Below are 19,456 nucleotides of genomic sequence, written 5' to 3'. Positions count from 1 at the left end.
GCCTGAAAAACAGCAGGGGCATTAGACAACCCAAAAGGCATAACCCGATACTCAAAATGTCCCAAGGGTGTGTTGAAGGCAGTCTTCCATTCATCACCCTTACGAATGCGCACCAGGTGATACGCATTTCGTAGATCCAGTTTCGTAAAGATGGTAGCACCATGAAGGAGGGGAAAAGCAGAATTAATCAAAGGCAGAGAATACTTGTTCTTAATGGTGATGTTGTTAAGTCCACGGTAATCAATACAGGGTCTGAGGGTCTTATCCTTCTTAGCAACAAAAAAGAACCCCGCTCCTACAGGTGACGAGGAAGGACGCATAATACCTGCCGCCAAGGAGTCCCGAATGTAGTTCTCCATAGCCTCCGTCTCCGGCCGGGAGAGATTGTACAGGCGACTGCTGGGGAGCGGGGCTCCTGGCTGGAGGTCAATGGCGCAGTCGTAAGGCCGGTGAGGAGGAAGAGAAGTAGCTCTGTGTTTGCAGAAAACGGATGCCAGGTCATGATACACGTCAGGAACAGCAGAAAGATCCATGGACTCCAGTGGAGGTTGAGGCACAGTACTGGCAGGAGTCTGAGCAGAACACAAACAATTCACATGACAAAATGTGCTCCATGAAACAATGCTACCTGTCACCCAATCAATGTGTGGATTGTGTTTTATGAGCCAGGGGATACCAAGGACCAGGGGAGTCTGTGGGCAGTCGATAATATGGAATTGAATGTTCTCCTGATGATTTCCCCGACACTCTAAGACAAACAGGAACAGTCTGATGGGTAATGCGGGTCAACAATTGTCCATTTAGACCCTTAGCCTGCAGCGGACAGTCCATAGGAACAGTCTCCAAATCCATTTGTTGAGCCCACTCTCTATCCAAAAAGCTTTCGTCGGCACCAGAGTCAATCAGCGCACTAACAGAGAAATTCTGGGACTGCCACTGGAGGGATGCCTGGAGCAGAATGCGGGGAGAAGAGGAAGAATCCGCTGCTCGGCTCACCAAAACTTCTCCCATAAATGATGAGCCGGCCCTTTTCCCCGGACGAACTGGGCAGGAAGGAACGAAATGACCAGCTTCTCCACAATACAGGCATACCCGAGCCTGAATACGACGTGCACGCTCCTCTGAGGACAACCGTGCACGACCCACCTCCATGGCTTCGGGTTCAGTGCTCCTCGTATCGACTCGGGGACGACACGGCTCTCTCCGTAGGGACGATGCAGGGAGGAGTTTGTTGATGACAGACAGGTTGCTTGGAACTAACACTCCTCTCCCGGCGGCGCTCCCGAATCCGATTATCCAACCTGATAGTGAGTGAAATAAGATTATCCAGCGTAGGCGATTCATCATATGACACCAATTCATCTTTTAAAGTCTCAGACAAAGCATTGATGAACACTCCTTGTAATGCCTCGTCATTCCAACCACTCACTGCTGCTAAAGTCCGAAACTCCACTGCCATCTCCGCCACACTACGAGCCCCCTGCCGAAGAGAAAACAACCGTTTTCGCAGCCTCCTTGCCTCGTACGGGGTGATCAAAAACCTTCCTCATCTCCGTGGTGAAGGCCACGTAAGCGTTGCAAATGTCCGACTGACTCTCCCAGACCGCGGATCCCCAGGCACGAGCGGAACCGCTAGTAGAGTTGATAAGGTAGGCAATACGGGCTCTTTCTGAGGCGTAGGTGAGGGGCTGTTGTTCAAACACTAACGAGCATTGAGTCAAAAATCGCCACAGGTTCCCATGTTCCCGTCATAGCGCTCTGGAGCAGGAACAAAAGGCTCTCTGATCTGGGCTGAAGGGGTAGTAAGGGCAAACACTTGATTGGTGAGTAATTGAACCTGATTAAGCAGCACCTGACTGTCCTCAGCAATCGTCTTAAACAGGGTATCATGTTGGCCAAGTAGAATGCCCTGATTGGCTATGGCAGTCCAAATTTGAGTGCACTCTGGGGGTGGTATCCGAGCTACTGTCTGCTGGGTTCATGTTGGTCAGATCATACTGTTATGATTTAACTGGATAGAACCCAAATGCAGACAAGTACACCAAGCCAGAGAAGTTTTAACAGGTTTATTATAATGTTCAATAGTCCAGGTTTCCAATAAATGGGAAAGAGCAAGTCCAGGTTACAGGGAGGGTACAGATCCAGGTCAGGGCAGGTGTGGTACCGTAATGTCCTAGTGTCCGTGGTGAGTCCAAAGGAGAGGCCCGATAGTGGAGAGCAGGATGGTGGTGGCAGGAGTGAAGCGGAGGCAGGAGTCAGGTTCCAAATATATGGTTGTCTTGACTATGATCTGACGATGAGTGGAAAGTTTGACCGGGTCTTAAAGGCTGAGGTGATTATGGTGAATGAGCTGCAGCTGGAACCCTGACTCCCGCACACCAGACTTCACTCCTGCAATCAAGGACAGACAGAGGGGAGGGGGAGAGCAGAGAGAGAGCTACCTAGCAGCAGTAGGCCTAACACCCACACAACTACCTCATCCCCATATTGTTATTTATTTTGCTCATTTGCACCCCAGTATCTCTATTTGCACATCATCTCTTGCACATCTAGCATTCCAGTGTTAATACTAATTGTGATTATTTTGCATTATGACCTATTTATTGCCTTACCTCCATAACTTGCTACATTTGCACACACTGTATATATATTTTCTGTTGTATTTTTGACTTTATGTTTGTTTTACCCCATATGTAACTCTGTGTTGTTGTTTTTATCGCACTGCTTTGCTTTATCTTGGCCAGGTCGCAGTTGTAAATGAGAACTTGTTCTCAACTGGCTTACCTGGTTAAATAAAGGTTAAATGAAAAATAAATAAAAATGTGCTTATACATTATGTAAGCAATTTTTGGCTGTGACATTGTGTGAACATTGTCCTTCTAAAACATTAATCTGAGGGTATTGATGCTGCTTGTACAGTGGTGCTATGGCCTCACTCTTCAGACTGTTCATCTGTAAGTATGGCTTACTGCTGGAGTCTTCACTGGAGATGACCAATCCACTCAAACTCTTTCGCTTTAGCTTGTCTGATCCAATTTATTCGCCATAAACATTTTACAAATCCAGAGAGACTCACAGACAACAGCTACCAGCAGCTGCAGAGATGCAGGGAACAGTGGTTTGTGTTGAAGCTAAACTGGTGGGAGCTGCTCTTCTCTACTCTCCAGGACTCAGAGGGATTTATTAGGTCACAGACATAGAGACAGTTTATATAAGGCATTGGTAGAGGGAGAGAGATGGGTAAGATAACATTTGCATAATGAAGACAGTCAGGTATAAAAGGCCTGGGAATATCAGCGCAAAATGGGGGGAAATTATGTGATAATGTGTCAGTTTTTAACACTACATTTATGGAGATAACTCTAGAATGGTTAAACATTGATTTATTATTATTGATTATATTATTAATCCTATACTGTATGCATCAAGTTATTATTGTAAAAACAAATGTATGAAGGTGATTGTGAACATTTAGCTATTAAAGCATTCATCAAAAATAAATTAGGTTGTCTGTGGTGAATGTGGAATTGGTGTGGAATTGGTCCCATTAGTTTTACCACTGTAACTCTCTAGCACAGTAATACACTGCTGTGTCCTCACTCTTCAGGCTGTTCATCTGTAGGTACAGCTTACAATGCAAATAGTCCGGGTAGCCATTTGATTAGCTGTTCAGGAATCTTTTGGCTTAGGGGTAGAAGCTGTTAAGAAGCCTTTTGGACCTAGACTTGGCGCTCCGGTACCGCTTGTCGTGCGGTAGCAGAGAGAACAGTCTATGACTAGGGTGGCTGGAGTCTTTTCCAATTTTTAGGGCCTTCCTCTGACACCGCCTGGTATAGAGGTCCTGGATGGCAGGAAGCTTTTCGCCAGTGATGTACTGGGCCGTACGCACTACCCTCTGTAGTGCCTTGTGGTCGGAGGCCGAGCAGTTGCCATACCAGGCAGTGATGCAACCAGTCAGGATGCTCTCGATGGTGCAGCTGTAGAACCTTTTGAGGATCTGAATGTGAACCCAGAGGCTGTACATGTCCGTTTGTGAGATTCTTTAGGTTTTTTAACCACTGGTCCAGACTCAGTCAGTGTCTGACCCTGAACTCCTGTGGAAATACAAAGAATGTTGAAGAGGGTGTTGAAGTTGAAGCTAAAAGCTAATGCATTTTGTTACAAAATGAGGTAGTTATTTTTCAAAAGGAGTAACATAGACAAGAATGAGGTAGGTATGTGTACATATTAATTATATTGACTAAAGGTCACTACAAAATGAAACTGAACAACTTTTTCCATAAGCAGCAAAGAAAATAAAGGGCATCTACTCAAAACACCATACAAAACACCATACAAAATATCTAACAAAATCACGATAGCTCCATCTTTGGACATGCTCATTCTGTTTAGAGTTTTTGTGAACAATCTAACACGTTCATAAGTCAAACATACAGTGTGAAACACAACACACAACAAAACAGCTCACTGAAACAGCCTGTTTTTAAATGCAACAGCTTTGTTAGAAAGTCTTTCCCCGTTCAGTTCCATAAAAACCTTCTGAAAGACTTCAAAGGTGTAGTGGAGCTCAGTAGGGTAACTGAGGTTCATGGCATACATGAGGCCAAACAGCATTGCAACAGCAAATGCTACGTTGCCCAGATCCTTCAGCACCTTGACGCCTTCAAGGACATTCCCAGTGTCCTCTGGTTCCTCACTCTCGGCATGGTCTTTGATAATGTAAATCCTCACAGTAGTGTCCTCAGTGGCTGCCTTGGTGGACTCTTCATCCATGCCCTGAACAAGACACAAAGGCAAAACTTGTCAATCATACAAAATGAATCATTAATCCATGAAGTGTTTACAGTTAGGGACTCTAGATAACAAAAAGTATAGCTCATGAAGCACAAGAGCATTATACAGACAGAAATAAATCAAGACGGGAGTCATTTTAAGTGTTAACTAAATCAAAAACTGATGGTAATATTTGAACACCGCCTATTACAAGGCTAAAATTAAAAGTGGTTCTAACCAAGATTTCCATTCTATTCAGATTACATTTTAGGCTTAGCCAATTTGATCACTGTATTCAGCATTCATGCAAACAAAAAAAAGACAGGTAGTCTTTAATCTGAATAATAAATGTTGGGAATAAAAAAAATTGTGCATCTAACTGCAGCTAATGAAATAAAATGGAAGACAGAGGAGATGAAACAGTAATAGAATAGCTAGTGATAGAATATGATGGTGGCACGGAACAGGAGAGGAAGAGAAACTAATGATAGAATATGATGGTGCCACGGAACAGGAGAGGAAGAGAAACTAGTGATAGAATATGATGGTGGCACGGAACAGGAGAGGAAGAGAAACTAGTGATAGAATATGATGGTGGCACGGAACAGGAGAGGAAGAGAAACTAGTGATAGAATATGATGGTGGCACGGAACAGGAGAAGAAGAGAAACTAGTGATAGAATATGATGGTGCCACGGAACAGGAGAGGAAGAGAAACTAGTGATAGAATATGATGGTGGCACGGAACAGGAGAAGAAGAGAAACTAGTGATAGAATATGATGGTGGCACGGAACAGGAGAGGAAGAGAAACTAGTGATAGAATATGATGGTGGCACGGAACAGGAGAGGAAGAGAAACTAGTGATAGAATATGATGGTGGCACGGAACAGGAGAAGAAGAGAAACTCGTGATAGAATATGATGGTGGCACGGAACAGGAGAGGAAGAGAAACTAGTGATAGAATATGATGCTGTCCCCAATGACTCTCAACTACTTTATCAACAATGTCTCGTCTACTTAAAAGTTTCTGTAATGACTTCAGTATTGGGACATACTGGAAAGTGTGTCTCTTTTTAGCATTGAGTTGGCTCCACAACACTGAAGTTCTCCTTGAAATACTGCTTACGCTGATAAGCAGTGCTAAGACAACCACCTTTTTCAATAGGTACCATTAATAGGTACCATAAAGGTACCATTAATGTTTGTTTGAATATTACAGCCTACAAACATACAAGTGATAGTTTCATTACTCTTGAGATGGCTGTTGATGTGTACAAACTAATCATTTTCTGATGCTAAATCATTACAATCACATAGATGACAACTGAATATTGTCACGTTTGTGAGATTTTCATGAACCTCTATTGAGTGGACTTTACTTTGGTTCACAATTAAGGCATTCCAGGTCTTAAATGTGCATGGAAAGTCAATGTATGTACATTGGTAACGGACAGTATGGCCGTAATGTGGGTGCTATGACTTGTAATGATGCAAAAGTTGGTACCTACTTGACACCAATTCTGAACACCCCTTTACATTTCCACATTCACACAACACTGAAAAAATAGAACATAAATACCATAAGACTTAAAGACTGACATTCGGAGCTAAATTATTTGGGGTATTAAAACAACCTCTGATAACAGTACTCACCAACACTATATAGCCTTTGAATGGGTAGACAAAGCAGCACAAATATAGTAGGCAAACATCATGGACCTGTAAATATACATTTAGGTCATTCAATTATTATTTTTTTCATTATGAAATGTTTGATTCAATTATCTATTGACTTATGCATGCATCTACTCATATACACATACGTTGAATTATTTTTATTTTTGTCAAATAATTTTACATTTATTGATAAATGGACATCCATAATTCAAAGTAACACTGTTCAAGTGCTAAAATGAACTCTGCATCCCATTTCAATAAGTCTGTATGTCACCTTTGCCCCAAATTTTACAACATGGAGGCAGCCATGGGCAAACTGTTAAACTGCATGAAAGCACCAATCTCATAGGATTAGGTGTATAATCATTGGATCTTAAATATGTAATGAAAATAAAATGTCTGTTTTGATGCAAATTCATGAACTTTTACCATTTTAACTTTTACCTCACAATAAATAAAAAAATTGGCACACTAAATGCTGCTGCAACGTGATTTCAGACGATGTCGTGCACAAGTACCAAAGCATTACTTAGCTAGCAGGTTAGCTAGCATATTAGCTAGCTCAAGTGGTGTGCACTCCTCAGCAAACCTTAATTAGTTATTGGCTTGATAAATTCGAAGTTCTTGACCAATAGTTAAATATCTTGGTGTTTTGCCAACTAACTTTACCTCCTTGCAAAATGTTAATCATCTTGACCTAGTCCTGTTTTACTGTTCATAGAAGCTAGCTAGCAACATCTTCTTTTACCTTTAGCTGCCATGCCAATATGTTTCAGACTCAAGAGCACAAAATGAGGATATGGAGCAATCACTAATAATGTTACAATGCTGACTACAACCACACAGACAAACATTTAATAAAATCAAATTCTGACTACAACCACACAGACAAACATAGAATACAATCAATCACCATTCTTACCTTGACCAAGATTCTAGGTACTGTCTTCTCCGCTAACGTGCTAGCGTTCATTCTGGAAGATTCTTCTCACACGTGGTTTAAATTGTTCCTCATTACTCGTCATGTCCTGGAAAGTTTGCTGTTAATTACAACAGTCATGCTAATCACATTAGCGCATGTTAGCTCAACCATCCCGTATACGTGACACTGATCCCGTAGAGCAGGACTGCCCAACCCTGTTCCTGGAGAGCTACCGTCCTGTTGGTTTTTGCTCCAATCCTAATCTAGCACACCAGATTCTAATAATTAGCAGGTTGATAAACTGAATCAGGTTAGTAACATCTGGGGTTGGAGCAAAAACCTTCAGGAGGGTAGCTCTCCAGGAGCAGGTTTGGGCAACCGTGCCGTAGAGGTTAAGGGATGAGTGAGTTTTTGTACAGGTCTGGTGCTGGTTTGTTTCACTGTGAGTCTCTGGTACAATAATACACAGCTGTGTCTTCAGTCTGTAGGTTCTGCCATGTTAAAGTTACTATCTCGTTAAAGGAGTCTAAAGTGAGGCTGAACTTGTTTTTCAGTGAATCCTAGGATGTCTCCAGTATATATCCTTCCAATCCACTCCAGGGCTTTCCCTGCAGGTTGTCGAATCCAAGCTGTCCAATAGCCTGATAATATACACTACCGGTCAAACGTTTTTGGACACCTACTCATTCAGGGGTTTTTCTTTATTTTTACTATGTTCTACATTGTAGAATAATAGTGAACACATCAAAACTATGAAATAACACATATGGAATCATGTAGTAACCAAAAAAGTGTTAAACAAATCCCAAATATATTTGATATTTGAGATTCTTCAAATAGCCAACCTTTGCCTTGATGACAGCATTGCACACTCTTGGTATTCTCTCAACCAGCTTCACCTGGAATGCTTTTCCAACAGTCTTGAAGGAGTTCCCACATATGCTGAGCACTTGTTGGCTGCTTTTCCTTCACTCTACGGTCCGACTCATCCCAAACCATCTCAATTTGGTTGAGTTCGGGGGATTGTGGAAGCCAGGTCATCTGATGCAGCAGTCCATCACTCTCCTTCTTGGTAAAATAGCCCTTACACAGCCTGGAGGTGTGTTGGGTCATTGTCCTGTTAAAAAACAAATGATAGTCCCACTAAGCCCAAACCAGATGGGATGGCTGTAGTGGAAGTTCTAATCAATAATGAGGAGAGACAAGGTCAATCACCAATCAGGATATTACTTTATTCAAAACTTATTAATAAGGTAATAAGTGAAGCTGGTCGACCCAACACTCTTGACTGTTGGGTTGAGAACTCTGACATACAGACAATACATAGATATTTTAAAGCACGATACACCCTCCCAGTCTACATGACGAACAGCAGATGTGTGGAATTAGTCAAAAGGTGAGACTTGATATAGGAGAAAGGAGTATCTCCCATCCATATAGCATTTGCTATGAAGACTGTTTTTATTGCATGGAAACCAGAGTTTGGCCCCCAAGACAAGGTTCTTCTCATCATTATCCATACCCAAGCCATCTCTCCATGGTACCTTACATTACACAAACACCAACTCATTCTATGGAATGTGTGCTGTAGGTTTTATCACCAAACCATCCATAATCAATTGTCAGCTCCAGATACCCCTATCTCGAGTAAAACCCTTGTCCTTGACCACACACCTAGACTAGCTGCAGGGAGCTGGAGTAGAAACCATCCCTTTACAAAAACACAGCATTAGTAGGACAGAAATGTCTTACTATTTGTTAAACAAAGCAGGTAAACATGTTACATGTAAATTTTTCCCTCACATGGCGTATCGCTGCAGAATGCTGTGTTAGCCATGCTGGTTAAGTGTGCCTTGTATTCTAAATAAATCAGAGACAGTGTCACCAGCAAAGCAACCCCACACCATAACACCTCCTCCTCCATGCTTTATGGTGGGAAATACACATGCGGAGATCATCAGTTCACCCACACTGCGTCTCACAAAGACACGGCGGTTGGAGACAAAAATCTCAAATTTGGACTCCAGACCAATTTCCACCGGTCTAATGTCCATTGCTTGTGTTTCTTGGCCCAAGCATGTCTCTTCTTCTTATTGGTGTCCTTTAGTAGTCATTTCTTTGCAGCAATTTGACCATGAAGGCCTGATTCACACAGTCTCCTCTGAACAGTTGATGTTGAGATGTGTCTGTTACTTGAACTCTGTGAAGCATTTATTTGGGCTGCAATTTCTGAGGCTGGTAACTCTAATGAACTTATCCTCTGCAGCAGAGGTAACTCTGGGTCTTCCTTTCCTGTGTCGGTCCTTATGAGAGCCAGTTTCAAAATAGCACTTGATGGTTTTTGCGACTGCACTTGAAGAAACGTTCAAAGTTCTTGAGATTGCCCGTATTGACTGACCTTCATGTCTTTAAAATAATGATGGACTGTCGTTTCTCTTTGCTTATTTGAGTTGTTCTTGCCATAATATGGACTTAGTCTTTTACCAGATAGGGCTATCTTCTGTATACCACCCCTACCTTGAACAAAACACAACTGCTTGGCTCAAACACATTAAGAAGGAAAGAAAGTCCACAAATGAACTTTTAACAAGGCACACCTGTTAATTTAAATGCATTCCAGGTGACTACCTCATGATTCTGGTTGAGAGAATGCCAAGAGTTTGCAAAGCTATCATCAAGGCAAAGGGTGGCTACTTGAAGAATCTCAAATATAATATATATTTTGATTTGTTTAACACTTTTTTGGTTACTACATGATTCCATATGTGTTATTTCATAGTTTTGATGTCTTCACTAGTATGCTACAATGTAGAAAATAGTACAAATAAAGAAAAACCCTTGAATGAGTAGGTGTTCTAAAACGTTTGGTTATATATACAGTGGGGGAAAAAAGTATTTAGTCAGCCACCAATTGTGCAAGTTCTCCCACTTAAAAAGATGAGAGAGGCCTGTAATTTTCATCATAGGTACACGTCAACTATGACAGACAAAATGAGAATTTTTTTTCCAGAAAATCACATTGTAGGGTTTTTAATGAATTTATTTGCAAATTATGGTGGGAAATAAGTATTTGGTCAATAACAAAAGTTTCTCAATACTTTGTTATATACCCTTTGTTGGCAATGACACATGTCAAACGTTTTCTGTAAGTCTTCACAAGGTTTTCACACACTGTTGCTGGTATTTTGGCTCATTCCTCCATGCAGATCTCCTCTAGAGCAGTGATGTTTTGGGGCTGTCGCTGGGCAACATGGACTTTCAACTCCCTCCAAAGATTTTCTATGGGGTTGAGATCTGGAGACTGGCTAGGCCACTCTAGGACCTTGAAATGCTTCTTACGAAGCCACTCCTTCATTGCCCGGGCGGTGTGTTTGGGATCATTGTCATGCTGAAAGACCCAGCCTCGTTTCATCTTCAATGCCCTTGCTGATGGAAGGAGGTTTTCACTCAAAATCTCACGATACATGGCCCCATTCATTCTTTCCTTTACACGGATCAGTTGTCCTGGTCCCTTTGTAGAAAAACAGCCCCAAAGCATGATGTTTCCACCCCCATGCTTCACAGTAGGTATGGCGTTCTTTGGATGCAACTCAGCATTCTTTGTCCTCCAAACACGACGAGTTGAGTTTTTACCAAAAAGTTATATTTTGGTTTCATCTGACCATATGACATTCTCCCAATCCTCTTCTGGATCATCCAAATGCACTCTAGCAAACTTCAGACGGGCCTGGACATGTACTGACTTAAGCAGGGGGACACGTCTTGCACTGCAGGATTTGAGTCCCTGGCGGCTGTTAGGCCTACTGCTGGTAGGTAGCTCTCTCTGCTCTCTCCCTCCCCTCTGTCTGTCCTTGATTGCAGGAGTGAAGTCTGGTGTGCGGGAGTCAGGGTTCCAGCTGCAGCTCATTCACCATATCACCTCAGCCTTTAAGACCCGGTCAAACTTACCACTCATCGTCAGATCATAGTCAAGACGACCATGTTAGTCTCGCTGCCGACTCAACCTGGTTATTTTTGCTCTTTGTGTTTTTGGTCTGTTCTATTTACTTTTTCTCCTGTGCCACAGATATTTGGAACCTGACTCCTGCCTCCGCTTCACTCCTGCCACCACCATCCTGCTCTCCATTACCGGACCTCTCTTTTGGACTCACCACGGACACTAGGACATTACGGTACCACACCTGCCCTGATCTGGATCTGTTACCCTCCCTGTACCTGGACTTGCTCTTCCCATATATTTGGAAACCTGGACTTTGAACATTGTAAATAAACCTGTTAAAACTTCTCTGGCTTGGTGTACTTGTCTGCATTTGGGTTCTTATCCAGTTAAATCATAACAGTATGATCTGACCATGATGAACCCAGCAGACAGTAGCTCGGATACCACCCCAGAGTGCACTCAGATTTGGACTGCCATAGCCAATCAGGGCATTTTACTTGGCCAACATGATACCCTGTTTAAAACGATTGCTGAGGACAGTCAGGTGCTGCTTAATCAGGTTCAATTACTCTCCAATCAAGTATCTGCCCTTACTACCCCTTCAGCCCAGATCAGAGAGCCTTTTGTTCCTGCTCCAGAGCGCTATGACGGGAACATGGGAACCTGTGGCGATTTTTTGACTCAATGCTCGTTAGTGTTTGAACAACAGCCCCTCACCTACGCCTCAGAAAGAGCCCGTATTGCCTACCTTATCAACTCTACTAGCGGTTCCGCTCGTGCCTGGGGATCCGCGGTCTGGGAGAGTCAGTCGGACATTTGCAACGCTTACGTTGCCTTCACCACGGAGATGAGGAAGGTTTTTGACCACCCCGCACGAGGCAAGGAGGCTGCGAAACGGCTGTTTTCTCTTCGGCAGGGGGCTCATAGTGTGGCGGAGATGGCAGTGGAGTTTCGGACTTTAGCAGCAGTGAGTGGTTGGAATGACGAGGCATTACAAGGAGTGTTCATCAATGCTTTGTCTGAGACCTTAAAAAGATGAATTGGTGTCATATGATGAATCGCCTACGCTGGATAATCTTATTTCACTCACTATCAGGTTGGATAATCGGATTCGGGAGCGCCGCCGGGAGAGGAGTGTTAGTTCCAAGCAACCTGTCTGTCATCAACAAACTCCTCCCTGCATCGTCCCTACGGAGAGAGCCGTGTCTTCCCGAGTCGATACGAGGAGCACTGAACCCGAAGCCATGGAGGTGGGTCGTGCACGGTTGTCCTCAGAGGAGCGTGCACGTCGTATTCAGGCTCGGGTCTGCCTGTATTGTGGAGAAGCTGGTCATTTCGTTCCTTCCTGCCCAGTTCGTCCGGGGGAAAAGGGCCGGCTCATCATTAATGGGAGAAGTTTTGGTGAGCCGAGCAGCGGATTCTTCCTCTTCTCCCCGCATTCTGCTCCAGGCATCCCTCCAGTGGCAGTCCCAGAATTTCTCTGTTAGTGCGCTGATTGACTCTGGTGCCGACGAAAGCTTTTTGGATAGAGAGTGGGCTCAACAAATGGATTTGGAGACTGTTCCTATGGACTGTCCGCTGCAGGCTAAGGGTCTAAATGGACAATTGTTGACCCGCATTACCCATCAGACTGTTCCTGTTTGTCTTAGAGTGTCGGGAAATCATCAGGAGAACATTCAATTCCATATTATCGACTGCCCACAGACTCCCCTGGTCCTTGGTATCCCCTGGCTCATAAAACACAATCCACACATTGATTGTGTGACAGGTAGCATTGTTTCATGGAGCACATTTTGTCATGTGAATTGTTTGTGTTCTGCTCAGACTCCTGCCAGTACTGTGCCTCAACCTCCACTGGAGTCCATGGATCTTTCTGCTGTTCCTGACGTGTATCATGACCTGGCATCCGTTCTCTGCAAACACAGAGCTACTTCTCTTCCTCCTCACCGGCCTTACGACTGCGCCATTGACCTCCAGCCAGGAGCCCCGCTCCCCAGCAGTCGCCTGTACAATCTCTCCCGGCCGGAGACGGAGGCTATGGAGAACTACATTCGGGACTCCTTGGCGGCAGGTATTATGCGTCCTTCCTCGTCACCTGTAGGAGTGGGATTCTTTTTTGTTGCTAAGAAGGATAAGACCCTCAGACCCTGTATTGATTACCGTGGACTTAACAACATCACCATTAAGAACAAGTATTCTCTGCCTTTGATTAATTCTGCTTTTCCCCTCCTTCATGGTGCTACCATCTTTACGAAACTGGATCTACGAAATGCGTATCACCTGGTGCGCATTCGTAAGGGTGATGAATGGAAGACTGCCTTCAACACACCCTTGGGACATTTTGAGTATCGGGTTATGCCTTTTGGGTTGTCTAATGCCCCTGCTGTTTTTCAGGCACTAGTCAATGATGTCCTTCGGGACATGTTGAATCGGTTTGTTTTTGTCTATCTGGATGATATCTTGATTTTCTCAGAGTCCTCCCAGGAACATGAACTGCATGTGCGCCAGGTGTTGCAAAGGTTGTTGGAGAACAAACTGTTTGTGAAGATGGAGAAATGTGAATTTCATGTGTCTGAGACCTCTTTTTTGGGGTTACATCATAGCTCAGGGGAGCTGCGGATGGACCCAGCTAAGATCTCTGCTGTCACGGGACTGGCCAGCTCCCTCTACCCGCAAAACAACTTCAACGATTCCTGGGGTTTGCGAACTTCTATAGGAGGTTCATCAAGGACTACAGCCGCATTGCGGCGCCACTCACCGCTCTCACCTCCATCTCACGACCGTTCGCTTGGAATGAAGGGGCCGAATCAGCGTTCGAAGAACTGAAACATCGCTTCGCCTCGGCTCCCATTCTGATGCAGCCGGACCCCGACCGCCAGTTTGTCGTGGAGGTGGATGCATCCGACACTGGGGTAGGTGCAGTGTTGTCACAACGTTCTCCTGAAGATAACAAACTGCATCCCTGTGCTTTTCTCTCAAGGAAACTTTCTCAGGCAGAGAGGAATTATGATGTTGGAAATCGTGAACTGCTCGCCGTTAAGCTGGCTCTCGAGGAGTGGCGACATTGGTTGGAGGGGCGGAACAACCCTTCATCGTTTGGACGGATCATAAGAATCTGGCTTACCTCCAGTCAGCGAAGCAGCTCAACCCCCGTCAAGCCAGGTGGGCACTATTTTTTGGGAGATTCAATTTTTCTCTGTCTTACCGTCCTGGGTCACGCAACGTCAAGCCTGACGCCCTGTCTCGTGTTCATTCGGCTGTTGATACTGGTAGTAACCCTGAACCCATTTTGCCTCCTACCTGCAGTATTGCAGTCATCACATGTGACATCGAGGGGATTGTTAGACAGGCTCAACATCATCAAGCTGACCCTGGGAGGGGTCCTCCTAACCGGATGTTTGTCCCTGAGTCTGCTCGCTCCCAGGTACTTCAGTGGGCTCACTCGTCTCCCCTTACCTGTCACCCTGGAGTTTCGCGGACCCTTGACTTTGTGCGACGGAAGTTCTGGTGGGACACGATGGAGGCGGACACTCGAGCCTTCATTGCTGCTTGTACGGTATGTGCACGAAGTAAAAACTCCACCCAGGCCAGCGCTGGTCATCTACGACCTCTACCTATACCCAGCCGGCCCTGGTCGCATATCGCTATGGATTTTGTCACTGGACTTCCCCCTCATCTGGTAAGACTGTCATTCTTACGGTGATTGATCGTTTTTCTAAGTTCGCTCATTTTTGGCCCTACCTAAACTGCCCACTGCCAGAGAGACGGCTGATATTTTGGTTGAACATGTGTTCCGCTCTCATGGTCTACCCACGGATATTGTCTCTGACAGGGTCCCCAGTTTGTCTCCCCAAGTGTGGAAAGCTTTCTGTAAAGCTTTGGGCATTACATCCAGCCTGTCCTCTGGATATCACCCCCAGACCAACGGGCAAGCCGAGAGAGCGAACCAGGAGATGGAGACCGCACTTCGCTGTGTCACTGGGTCTAACCCTGGGTCATGGAGCTCCATGCTCCCCTGGGTGGAATATGCTCATAACACCTTGACTAACGCTTCCTCTGGTTTGTCTCCTTTTCTGTGTGCTCTGGGTTATCAACCTCCCCTGTTCCCTTCCCAAGAGAGGGAACTTGCGGTACCCCTCGGTGCAGTCCCACATGCGCCGCTGCTTCAAGGTCTGGAGGAAGGCCAGGGTAGCTCTGTCCCGAGCTTCGGCGTACATGCAGAGGCCAAGCCAACCGTCACCGGTCCCAGGCTCCCCGGTTACTCTCCTGGTCAAGAGGTATGGTTGAAGTCACGGGACCTTCCATTGAAGGTGGAGTCTAAGAAGATGGCGCCTCGTTTTATAGGACCGTTCAAGATACTGTCTATTGTTAACCCCTGCGCGGTTAAGCTACAGCTTCCTGCCTCCCTACGGGTTCATTCCACCTTTCATGTTTCCCAGATTAAGCCTGTGTCGGTTAGCCCTTTGTGCCCGCCCTCTCGTCCCCCTCCTCCGCCCAAGATCGTGGGTGGGGGTCCGGGTCTACACTGTCCGGCGACTTCTGGATGTTCGCCGCCGAGGTCGTGGTTTCCAGTACCTGGTGGATTGGGAGGGTTATGGTCCCGAGGAACGTTCCTGGGTGCCCAGGAGCTTCATTGTGGATCCTGATCTGGTCCGAGAGTTTCATAGGTTACATCCCGATAAACCCGTCGGCCGCCAGGTGGCGTCCGTAGAGGGGGGGGTACTGTTAGGCCTACTGCTGGTAGGTAGCTCTCTCTGCTCTCTCCTCCCCTCTGTCTGTCCTTGATTGCAGGAGTGAAGTCTGGTGTGCGGGAGTCAGGGTTCCAGCTGCAGCTCATTCACCATATCACCTCAGCCTTTAAGACCCGGTCAAACTTACCACTCATCGTCAGATCATAGTCAAGACGACCATGTTAGTCTCGCTGCCGACTCAACCTGGTTATTTTTGCTCTTTGTGTTTTTGGTCTGTTCTATTTACTTTTTCTCCTGTGCCACAGATATTTGGAACCTGACTCCTGCCTCCGCTTCACTCCTGCCACCACCATCCTGCTCTCCATTACCGGACCTCTCTTTTGGACTCACCACGGACACTAGGACATTACGGTACCACACCTGCCCTGATCTGGATCTGTTACCCTCCCTGTACCTGGACTTGCTCTTCCCATATATTTGGAAACCTGGACTTTGAACATTGTAAATAAACCTGTTAAAACTTCTCTGGCTTGGTGTACTTGTCTGCATTTGGGTTCTTATCCAGTTAAATCATAACAGCGGCGTAGTGTGTTACTGATGGTAGGCTTTGTTACTTTGGTCAAAGCTCTCTGCAGGTCATTCACTAGGTCCTCCCGTGTGGTTCTGGGATTTTTGCTCACCGTTCTTGTGATCATTTTGACCCCACGGGGTGAGATCTTGCGTGGAGCCCCAGATCGAGGGAGATTATCAGTGGTCTTGTATGTCTTCCATTTCCTAATAATTGCTCCCACAGTTGATTTCTTCAAACCAAGCTGCTTACCTATTGCAGATTCAGTCTTCCCAGCCTGGTGCAGGTCTACAATTTTGTTTCTGGTGTCCTTTGACAGCTCTTTGGTCTTGGCCATAGTGGAGTTTGGAGTGTGACTGTTTGAGGTTGTGGACAGGTGTCTTTTATACTGATAACAAGTTCAAACAGGTGCCTTTAATACAGGTAACGAGTGGAGGACAGAGGAGCCTCTTAAAGAAGAAGTTACAGGTCTGTGAGAGCCAGAAATCTTGCTTGTTTGTAGGTGACCAAATACTTATTTTCAACCATAATTTGCAAATATATTCATTAAAAATCATACAATGTGATTTTTTGGATTATTTTTCCTCAATTTGTCTGTCATAGTTGACGTGTACCTATGATGAAAATTACAGGCCTCTCTCATCTTTTTAAGTGGGAGAACTTGCACAATTGGTGGCTGACTAAATACTTTTTCCCCCCACTGTATAAGCCAGTGGGGGCTGGTGATGGGAGGATGGCCCACAATAATGGCCCAGAATGGAGTGGAATGGCTGGAATGGAGTAAATGCAACAAAACAAAACAGACGAAAACCATGTGCTTGATACCATTCCACTCACCCCGCCCCGGCCACCACTACGAGCCGTCCTCCCCTCACCAGCCTTATTTACCATTGGTACACACACTTCACCACAGTGATTGTGTTCCCCCTACTCTATATAATATATATGTTTGTAGATATGTGTTGTTTATTTGATGTATTGATGCAGGGCTCACCCGTAAAAGTATTCTTATTGATGTTTTACATTTATTCAGTCCAACCACAGCTGCTGTCTCTGGATCCACACATACCCCAGCCCGGCAATCTAGAGGTGGGAAGAAGCCAGCGCAGAAGCGGCACACTGTGCTAGAATATGATGTGGAGCCACATCCACCAACATTTCGACCTATAAAGGCAGCCAGGACCTCAGCTGGACATGACTGGAAAGTACAGCCCCCTTCATTTTCACCCCTCTACTCCTGCCACCAGTTTTGTTCACCTGCCAAAATGCATAACTGCTGACATGAATGTGCCTCAGGGCCAAAAAAGCACATTAGGGAGGTGTCGTTGTATTTGTATTTGTATTTATTATGGATCCCCATTAACTGATGCCAAGGCAGCAGCTACTCTTCCTGGGGTCCAGCAAAATTAAGGCAGTTTATACCATTTAAAAAAATATTACAATACATTCACAGATTTCATAACACACTCTGTGCCCTCAGGCCCCTACTCCACCACTGCCACATATCTAAGGTACAATATCCATGTGTACGTGTGTGTATAGTGCATATGTTATTGTGTGTGTGTTTGTATGCATGTGTCTGTGCCTATGTTTGTGTTGCTTCACAGTCCCCGCTGTTCCATAAGGTGTATGAATGAGGGAGCTACAAAACATTTAGCATGAAGTCACCCAGGTGTCTTCACAAGAAATCTCCCATCACCTGCAATACTTTTTCTGTTAGCATCTGCTTTACAGGCAGAAAGAGACTGCTTTGGGACTTGGCATCAGCAGCACCATCTTGTGTAGAGGACTGAGAGAGTTGTAAATACTGTAATTGTAAATAGTGTGTAAATATATATATTTATCTTTGTGTGTGGTTTGTGGTGTGTTTACTAATGACATTAGATCAGTGTTGGCTGCTGACTTGGCCCTTATCTTAAATAGTTAACTTCTGTGTTGGGAGGCATTGGATCAGCATTCTCGTCGCGTCTCCTGTTAGTACCTTTTATGTAGGGAAGCTAATGATCCATCATGTATGACATTCCTGGGAGTGTGTACATTTGTATTTTCTATTACCATAGCATTTTTGTATGTTCTCTATAGTTATGTTTGGGCAAACTCGTGAGGGACACCTGGGTGCCTTCATTCTAAATGTAATGTAGCTCCCTCATTCTTGAAGGTATCAGTCTGAAACTTAGCACATATACTGTTGCCCTCTTGTAGACAACATCTAAATTACCTCCAGCTTCCTATCTGAATGCATGGCTTTTCTTTTTCATGTCAAAGATGATGCAACAATAATAAACATAGAAAACGTATGTTATTTTGTTTGTTTGATCTTTTACCAGATCTATTGTGTTATGTTCTCCTACATTAATTTCATATCACCACAAACTTCAAAGTGTTTCCTTTTAAATAGTACCAAGAATATGCATATCCTTGCTTCAGGTCCTTAGCTACAGGCAGTTAGATTTGGGTATGTCATTTTAGGCGGAAATTGAAAAAAATGGTCTGATCCTTAAAGAAAGAACCAGAGGTTGGTTTGCATTGACATAGAGCGATGAAGAGGTGAGGGGATCTACTCTAGAGGTGGGGATACTGAAGCTCTTATCATATTGTCTTAATGTGAGGGTCCACAGTATGGAACTTGTGAGGTTGGTACTTGTGGTTATATTATGTGGAAGGTTGGAGCTATATATTGAGCATAGTTGACATGAATCAGTTACTCCCCAACCCCCAGCAAAGATACATGATCTATTACGTCTAAGACAGTGGTGACCTGTCATTCAGGGTAGGTGAGCCCCACCTGTTTAGCTAAAATAAAATATATAATAATACATTTTAAAAATCCCTGTTTTGCATATTATTTTGGCATTAATACGTGTCACATCATTTTGCAAACAATG

The 19,456-nt window shown here is 44.6% G+C and overlaps 1 protein-coding gene across 1 annotated transcript in view; it reads right to left on the bottom strand.

Moving 5' to 3' along the window:
• Window positions 1-19,456, bottom strand: part of LOC121570745 — a 257,249-nt gene that overhangs the window by 201,504 nt on the left and 36,289 nt on the right. The window contains 1 exon segment of the mRNA XM_045221082.1: window positions 15,358-15,366. Coding sequence (XP_045077017.1) covers window positions 15,358-15,366 — 9 coding nt within the window.

The sequence above is a fragment of the Coregonus clupeaformis genome, chromosome 7 (genome assembly GCF_020615455.1).
Source record: "Coregonus clupeaformis isolate EN_2021a chromosome 7, ASM2061545v1, whole genome shotgun sequence".
Classification (NCBI taxonomy): Eukaryota; Metazoa; Chordata; class Actinopteri; order Salmoniformes; family Salmonidae; genus Coregonus; species Coregonus clupeaformis.
The sequence above is the reverse complement of the archived record's forward strand: the minus strand, read 5'-3'. Positions and strand labels throughout refer to the sequence as shown.